Source organism: Chaetura pelagica, unplaced genomic scaffold (assembly GCF_000747805.2).
Source record: "Chaetura pelagica isolate M959 unplaced genomic scaffold, ChaPel_1.0 scaffold127, whole genome shotgun sequence".
Classification (NCBI taxonomy): domain Eukaryota; kingdom Metazoa; phylum Chordata; class Aves; order Apodiformes; family Apodidae; genus Chaetura; species Chaetura pelagica.
In genome coordinates this window covers 1-8,975 of record NW_009953923.1, presented here as the reverse complement: position 1 = coordinate 8,975, position 8,975 = coordinate 1, and the positions used below count along the sequence as shown (strand labels likewise).

The following is an 8,975-nucleotide window of genomic DNA, read 5'->3' as shown; positions in this document are numbered from 1 at the left end:
ACAGTCACCTAAGAGAATAGTGTGATTACTCTTAAGTGCACAATTAAGTGCTCCACCAGCATAAACATCAGTAGACTACAAAGTATTCTATGTGCTATTACTAAGATCATAAATACAAATCTCCCATAAATTCTCCGCTTCCAACATTTTTTGCATTGTTGAGGCATATTTTAATATTGCATAGTTCTACACAGATAAGGTACTACTGCTTGCATTGTTGTTGCAAATGGCTACACTACTCTTAACTGGATACCACTATCACAGTACATCCCATAAAAATAGGTAGACTTCAAGTAGATCGTTAACTGTCCTAACTCGAGTATAACAGTATTATTGAGTAACATTTCATTCATAAGTACTACAGATAAATCAAGAGCTTGCAAAGGCTTTTACATAATTTTCAACCTTACAGCTGAGCTGCAACTGTTAACTGTAGCATGTCATGAAAACACTGGAACACAGTTCTGCACAACACTTCCGCGTCAGTCTCCGGACACGACTTCCAAGAGGAACAGGTAGCAAGGATCCTACCAATACAGAACACAGTGAAGTTACCATGCTTCCTTGTCATGGTCTATTGATGAAAGTCACACAAATTGCCTTGAAACGTGAAATTACTGACATAAATTCAGAAGCAAAAATTGTTACATAAAAATACTATCTCAACACTCATAAAAGGACTCAGATCTACAGTGCCTCTGTAGGCAATAATGCTGTCAGATCTTGAAACTAACCTCTCTGATTTAAATACCCATAACTACATACACTGTGACATGACTTTTCTGCTTATATTTGAAAATATTGTGAATTATATTACTTCTCTGCAACTAGATAAACCTTTAATGCACATCTTTTTTTCTATTTACCTAGCAAAAGGTAAACCTTGATCTAATTCTATTTATCTTAACAGAGCCATAGCTCAAATTGAATCAAATCTGCATATGTTCCATACTTAAGCTTTGGAAAGAAGTAAACCAAATTAGACCTAAATTCCAAAATAGCAACTTATCTCAACACGTCTAAGAACTTAGATTTGATAAAGAAGCAATAATTTTTGTCCATAAGACAAATCCCACCAGTAAAGCCAAATGTTCCAGCTTTTCCCTGTTACTCAAAGAGGTCTGGCTCCAGCCAAGAGATGTATGCACAATCACCAAGAACAATGGACTGTGTGTTCATCTGTGCTCTCTCTGGTCTCTCTCAGTCAATTACTACTTTTTAAAAAACATCTTTTAATGTTACATTTAATGACCTCTAAAATTAAAGCTTATTTTGAAGAAAGTTAGCTTCTTTCATTCTTCCCTTCTTTTACCTTCCCTACTCTTTGCTTATTGTCAGTATCCAGGTGCTCACTCCACCTCCACTGTTCCTCCTTCCTCTCACACAAGGTTCCCCAAACATTAATGCCTTTATTCTTGTGTACCTCACTTCTTAACCTTTTCTGACATATTCAGCCATGTTTATTGTCTTCTCCTTTCCTTACCTGTCCTCTTGTTTCAGAGACAGAACCATGCTGAAAACATAGGAATTATATCCTTACCTGTCATCTCTGATTGAATAAAAAAAGCCATATCCATGTTGTACCATAGGCACCGCAGATCCATTGAATTTAGTGTAGCCAGTCAGACTAGTTGAAAGAACAAAATTCCCACCTCCTCCACTGTAAAACAAAACAAAACAAAACCAGCACTTGTAAAGAAAATCAAAACGAAGTGAGCTTTACAAAAAAAGACCAAGAAATCACTAGACATCAAGCCAATGTAACAAAGCCCTCGGTATCAAAGGATACAAGCTCCCCAAAGGACAAGAATGCCAGTTACCTAGCTGTGAAGGCCTTATCCACATAAAGTTCTGGCACTGGCAGTCCCTGCTCCTGTGCTATGAGGAGGAGACCAAGAAGATGACGATCAAAGCCTGTCAAATAAATGCAAATACTGAATCACTAATAGCAGGTTTCCCGTTTTTCTGCTTCTTCTGGTCTGGATAGCTGGAAGCTCCAATAGGAGCCAAGGACAAATAAATAACAGAGCCTACTAAAAACCAAAATTCATACTGTAGCATTCAAATATTTATGTATATTTTTGTTCTAAGAGGTTTTCATCACTTTTAGCTTGCAACACTGAACCCGCATGCAAATGAACCAAGTAATATCTACCCAGCACAGTTCCCGTGGAGAATAAAGCCCAAGATTTCCATTCCACCCAAGGAGGAGTTTCCCAAAGTGAAACTGGCCCACTGGCAATAATGTGGACAAGGTAACGAGGAGGCTTTAAGGGTCACAGCTGCCTAGAAAACTCACCAGGTAGAAGGGAGAGAGTACAAAGGTTCATCAGATGATTACTTCCCAGCTAGTCTCTCTCATTCATAGAACAGCCTACCTCAGTAACACAGGTGGGTTAGAACTTTACCCACTTCTCTCCCCTGCCTCAAATGACTGCATTTCTTACTTTCCACCCATGCATGTATTTGATTAGAAAGTATTTTGAAATAATGTCTAGCTGGGCCAAAAAAGTGAACTCATATTCAAAGTAAACATGTCTTTGGGGCACAAGAATGGGTGCAAGGACCAGCTTTTAGTTCCTTTCCCCAAAGTTAAAGAATAAAGTGTTAAGGAGTAGTTTTTACTGGGGTTGAAAACATGAGAACTTTTGATCCTGAAGTACCTTTTCCATTCTCACATTCTTTCCTCATTTTGTTGTGCTTTGCAAAGGCCTTATGCATCAGCTGTATTCGTTGATATGTCTGTGTAAAGTAGAGGAGACAGGTTAGGGAGGAAAAAAGAAACAACCAAAACCAATCCAGATGATTAACACACCAGGAATCACAGATCACAAAGTTTCTCCCTTTCACAGTTTCTAGCAATTTTAGATAAAAGAAAATAGAGGAACTTGAAATGTACATTAGAAGCCTTCTCAAACTCTTTCTCCCAAATACAAATTCCTTTTTCACAAGATCTTGTTCACTTCCCTTATCTCTGTTCAGTTACTCAGATCACTTTTGCACTGAATAATACTCTAAACATCTTGCTTTCCCAAATAAGCTGAAACAATGCAAAGTAGCCACTGTGAACCACATTAATCAAAACCAGAACTTCCCCACGATAGCACTTCTTTAGAAGCACCCCGGCCTTTAGCAGGTGCAGTTACATTTACATGGTCATAATTTTTCATGGGAGGGAGGGAACCCCACAAAAACCACAAATCAAAAAAAGCCCAGAACTCAAAAGAAAAAATCTGTCAAGCAAAAGCAGAAAACAAAAAATATCCTAATTAGAATATAGACAGATGCCAACTGTATTCCTAACTTTTCTCTGCTGATTTAAATACTACTTCCATAACAGTAGTTCTGCCCAATGTCAGGTATTTTTTATTTTATAGTGAAACTTACATAATAAAAACAGAGAGAACAGAATGCAAATACTTCTTCCGCTAAAGGAGGCCTAGAGAAACACCTCTATACATCCAAGATCTTGACTTGTAAGAAGCTAGTTAGATCTAAGATCTTAGCTAATTAGGAAGCACTTTTTATCTTTTTATTCTCCTTTATGAATGTGAAAGAAGGGCAGTAACCACTTGATTTGGATAAAAACCAAGCTACTGAACTCTCAAGAGGCAAAAAAAAAGTTGAGACAGGATTTTTCTGAAGTAACGAACTTTAGGTATTTTCTGGTACTTTAAAATGTATTTTTAAGCATCTTAATTTCAATACTATTGAATAGATCCAGTGCTTTTTAAAGCCCCATAAATCCATAATGAAGTTACAGCAATAGGAAAATATTTGGAGATGCTATTTAAAATGACAAAAAGGCTTCAGTTAGTATTGGAAGTAAAAAACCCTCTATGTATTAGCCATCAAATTCTGAAAACTGAAGAGCAGGGAAATATGAGGAAGCCATATTTGCAATAGCAAAGAAGATCTGAGTAACGGCAGGAAAAGTGAGTTCTAAAGCTGCAGCATGTGCCAAAATAAGCCAGGGAAGACCACAAAAAAATATTTTTGAAGACTATAATTATCAATCACATGTACTTCCTGGCAGCCAGATTCCTGTATGTTTCACAGATGTATTAACAATATAGAACCTCTGAATTTCCCAAAGATACATAGCCTTTTGTCTCACTAATCTTCCTGCTTCATTTCTCAGGCTCTGAGAAACGTGCAGTGAGGACAAAAGAAAGAGCTTTAGTACCATTCTCTATTGGCAAGAAAGTTATGACATGCTTTGCCAGCCAAGCACCAGAGGTTAGTTGCTGGGAGAAGAAAAGGTCATCAGTTCAGCTACTTAGAGCCAAATTCTGGAATACATCCCTCTTGCCATTAGGACACAGATTTCAACCTTGTTCTCAGACTCAGTGATTAGACTGACATGGAATCATAGAATGGTTATGGTTGGAAGAGACCTTAAAGATCATCTGGATCCAACCTCCCTGCTGCAAGCAGGGACACCTCCCACCAAACCAGGCTGCACAAAGCCTCATCCAACCTGGTCTTGAACACCTTCATGGAGGGGGCATCCACAACTTCCCTGGGCAATCTATTCCAGGACCTCACTACTCTCATGGTGAAGAATTTCTTCCGGATGTCTAACATAAATCTCCCCTCTTTCAGTTTAAAACCATTACCCCTTGTCCTATCACTGCCCTCTCTGGCGAAAAGCCCTTTCCCAGATTTCCTGTAGCCCCTTCAGGTACTGGAAGGCCCCTATAAGGTCTCCCCAGAGCCTTTTCTTCTCCAGGCTGAACAGCCCCAACTCCCTCAGCCTGTCTTCATAGCAGAGGTGCTCCAGCCCTTCAATCACCTTCGTGGCCCCTCTCTGGACCCTCTCCAACAGCTCCAGGTCTTTTCTAATTTCTTGTAAAAATTAAAAGAGCTCACTCCACAGCAGAACACACTGGTTCCAACCCAGTCATTTTGAGGTGTGAAAAAATCCACATGAATGTAAGACAATACGCTTACATTCTTGAAACTGAAAGGCAAATAGGGCAGAAAACCAGACAAGCCTGCACGACAGCTCACCTCAGTCACAATCACCAAAGCCAGACTTAAAGCAACCCAACATTTGAAATCTGTCTCACTGGAAACAGGCCAACTCCCATTAATGACACAATAGCAAAATGAGCTTTAGCCAGTTCAAATGAGAGGCCTTCTAAATACATGATGAGTAAGCAGAATGTAAGCTCTTACACTGTCAGAAGGATCCAGCATGGACTTGCACCACTCCACTGCTTCCATAGTGCATGATCTTACGGTCTCTGTGCGGCCGTGATAGAAGCGCCTGGTCATGGCGGTCTCATAACAGCAGCCAGGGCTGGGAAGAAAAGTTATGGACTATCTCATTGACTTAAAAAAACTATATGCTCTCTCAAGGAAAAAAAATAAAAAAATAAGAGTTTTCACTATATATTTCTATTAAGGAAAGCACCTAGTGTCCAAAAAGTCAAAAATTAAGAGACATGCTAGAAATAAGTAGTGTCTCCCAATGCATTTATAAGGACATACTGACCCATCCACATTTTACCTGGAGCATTCCTAGCCCTGTGACAGTCTACCATTTCATATACAGCTTATAGGAAACATGTTTAGAACAGATTCCACAGGCTATTTTAGTCAGACAATTTATTCCAATGTCTAGCAAACTGAGAACTAGCAACCTTTCTTCTGATGAGACAGACACTTCCAGTGACTAAGCATAATGCACATATGACAAAGCTCTCCTCTTCTTGAAACAAGCAGTTTGCCAGGTTGCAGTGTCTCCTAGAAGCCATAACCAGTGCAACTTAGCAAAGAGAAATTTGGGATCGCCAGTTTCAGGAAGAATGCTGACTTTTACAAATAATACAAAATAAAATGACACACCCAGAAATGCAGAATCAGGCATTTGAAGGGTTACTATCTAGCGCTCTATTATTCTGCCCAAATCTTCACATCTAATAGCGCTCAAGAAAGTGAGACACTGAGGTTCATAAGGCTTTTTACATGCTTGGAACACTAACTGTTTTACTGATGGGTGCCACCTGCTACAGACACACCTCTTTTCCATCTGAACAACTGTTTGGCACTAAAGAATCCTGACCCACCACATGCTTGGCATTTGCCCACTTATTTACTTTGTGCAGTCTAAATCCACGTTTTCATGGATTGTCCCCTGCTTTCCATTCCATGATATGTACACACATGATCCCTGTGGGCAAAAGCACACAATTCTTCTGAAGCCAAGAACACAAGCACATGGATTTCAATGGCACGAAGTAAAGCCCTATTCAACTCTTACAGTAAAAAACCTCTTACTTCTTCATCCTTATACTGGCATAGCAAATTACACCATGGCACTGCAAGTCTGCTGCATCATATCTCCAGCTACACCCCTTGGTCCAATAATCTATTTCTTTCTTTTTTAAAAATTTCTAATCTGGGTAATAAGCTTTTCCTACCGTCCATGGCATTTGTAAAAAGCCATCTGAAGGGCAAGTTGTACAAATGTATCAGGATGAAGTTTCTTCTTCTTAATCAATGCCTTGCCAAAGGATGTGAAGGCATAATTCACTAGCTGCAAGTCAGATACCTGTCGTATCAAAGGAGGAAAAGCCACATAAGTCAAGTAATATCACAACTCGGTCCATTTTAAATACAACACACATCATAAACCAGCAAGATAAAACATTTAGTCATGGTATTAAGTCCTTTGATTAATCAATTCATCAGTAACATATTCATCCCTGGAGAGAAATCAGCTGAAACATATGAATAGAATAAAAATTTAAAAACCACAAAACAAAGAGTGACAATTAAGAAAAGCAGCAAGAAATGTCACCTTTTTATAATATAATTCTTTCGTAAGTCCAATTTCATCTTTAAGTTTTTGATCCACTGTGAATACAAGTTCCTCTGGCCACGGAATATCCCTCACTTTATCCGAACCCTGGGAGGATGCAGGCAGAAAGGAGAGAAAACAGAAAATGTTACCTGTAAGAAAAGACACTTGAACTAAATAATTTGAAAGTTTAAAAGATAGATACCTTCCATTTTCCCTCATTTTCAAGAATCTTCTTTTCAATATAAGATAACATGCTAATTAAGGCCATGGCATCAAAAGGAGCGTGCTAGAATCATATAAGACAAGATATGTTATTTGCATAACTACCAGAGGATCAAATAGCTTTTTTTCTTACCCCACTCTTTTCCCTGCAGACCAACATCTTTACTGCACAGTGCTAAACTGGTTTTTCTAGTTCTACAATACATATAAAACTACTGGAAGTTCATTCACTGTTTTGACTGCAGCCAGAGGGGGAGGCACAACACACAACTACTCAAGAGAAGCAGACTTCAGAAGGGCCCATTCTATATCAAATTGAGAAAGACAAGTTTAAAAACACAGCTGTTCAGATACCTAATACCAAGACTTAATTTTAGACCTTCTAGTGCAATGTACTGTTTTTTTTTGTATTTAGAACTCTCTCATTAAATACTTCTAAAAATAAGATTATGATTTCAGAACTCATATTCTTAATTCAAGCATGGTGTAACATTAAACACCGTGAAGGCTTTTGGAAACTTGCCAGACAAGGTGCCTGATAAAGAAAGCTACACTAAGAAGGATCATCCTACCTTTAAAAATAATACTCTAAAAAGGAGAAGCTAGTAAATAAATACTTGAAGTGTTTGTAAGGCAGGCAGGGGGGATTTTTTTCAACTTACATCACAGAATGCGCTACAGGTTCCATTGGAAAAGAATATGTTATTGTAGGATTTATCTCCCCAGCGTACAGTCGGATCACCTGCTATTCCCAGCCTTGTAACCTAAAGCAAAAGTTACACACGGTGGGTTTTCAACAGCACTGAGTACATTGCCAACCACTGTCAGCTCTACTAAGGCTACATTGAGGGTGAGGCTTCTGAAAGTCAAGACCTTTTCAGCCAGTTGAAAATGAAACATGATTATAAGCCTAAATTTTTAAATTAAGAGTGCTAACAAGTTACTGACTGGATTTCTCAGGACCCTGAGAGCAGAGAGGGCTAAAAAGGTTAGGAAGATAGATTTCAGCCATTCCCCCTTCTGATGCCCCAACATTCAAACTATTTAATTAATCCTGTGGATCACTGTGAAGCGTTATCTCCACACTTAGCTGTTTCACATTCTCTGTTCTGAAAGAGTAGGAAGTGCTACTTTACTACAGAAAGAGCATGCACCTATGCAGATGAAATGTTTATATAAACATTACAAGATATGAATTACCAAAAGCCCTTAGCTACCTCAGAATAGTCTTCAGGAGTTGCATGGGGACTAGCATCATCCAGGCTGACCACAAACAAACTTTTCTGAATTTCTTCCAGAAGAGTTAAGTTCTTTGGATCAAGCTCAATCAAATATTGACGTAACTAGAAAGCACAAAAAGCTAAGTTAAAAGATGTATTTCCAGCAATCACAGTGCTTTTCTGAGGAATTAACTGCTAAAGTATTCCCACCTCTGCCCATTTTGTCCTTTCATTGCTTGTTAGGGCTGCCAGTCCCGGTCCATCTGGTTCACTCTGGCATATTTTCTGGATATATGCAAGTTGCCTTTAAGATTTCAAAAACTGAAGTTAACAGAGAACACATGGAGAGAAGACAAATCAATCTTTTTCTCTTTCTTTTTTGCCAAGATGGAATTTTGGTTCCACATTCACAAGTTAATGTGAAGCTTGAATCAGTTCCCTCAGAGCCTAAGGGCAGCTGAAGACCTCCTCTGTGTTTTCAGTCACTAATGGTTACCACAAATTGCAGCAACCAGCCCAGTACAAACTTAGATGCAAACAACCACGATCCTAAGTGTTATGTATGCACTTAAATTAAAACTAGATTTAAGACTTCAACTGTGTAAATGAAATTTTCTTGAGCAGCAGACATCTGCAATACTGCAACTTTGTAGCTCTTACAGCAACTAATCAGATAAAAGGGGGAAAACATCTACTCAAGATAAACCCTGAAATTGAAGGCA

The 8,975-nt window shown here is 38.7% G+C and overlaps 1 protein-coding gene across 1 annotated transcript; it reads right to left on the bottom strand.

The window, feature by feature from the left end:
* Positions 1-406: 406 nt before the first annotated feature.
* On the bottom strand, positions 407-8,557 carry CROT (carnitine O-octanoyltransferase; the record flags this gene model as incomplete). Its single annotated transcript, XM_010001579.1, has 11 exons — positions 407-527; positions 1,541-1,660; positions 1,821-1,914; positions 2,664-2,742; positions 5,182-5,305; positions 6,429-6,559; positions 6,809-6,916; positions 7,014-7,097; positions 7,696-7,797; positions 8,251-8,376; positions 8,464-8,557. Coding segments are annotated over 11 exons (1,183 nt in total), but the record flags the coding sequence as incomplete, so codon positions are not given.
* Positions 8,558-8,975: the final 418 nt, after the last annotated feature.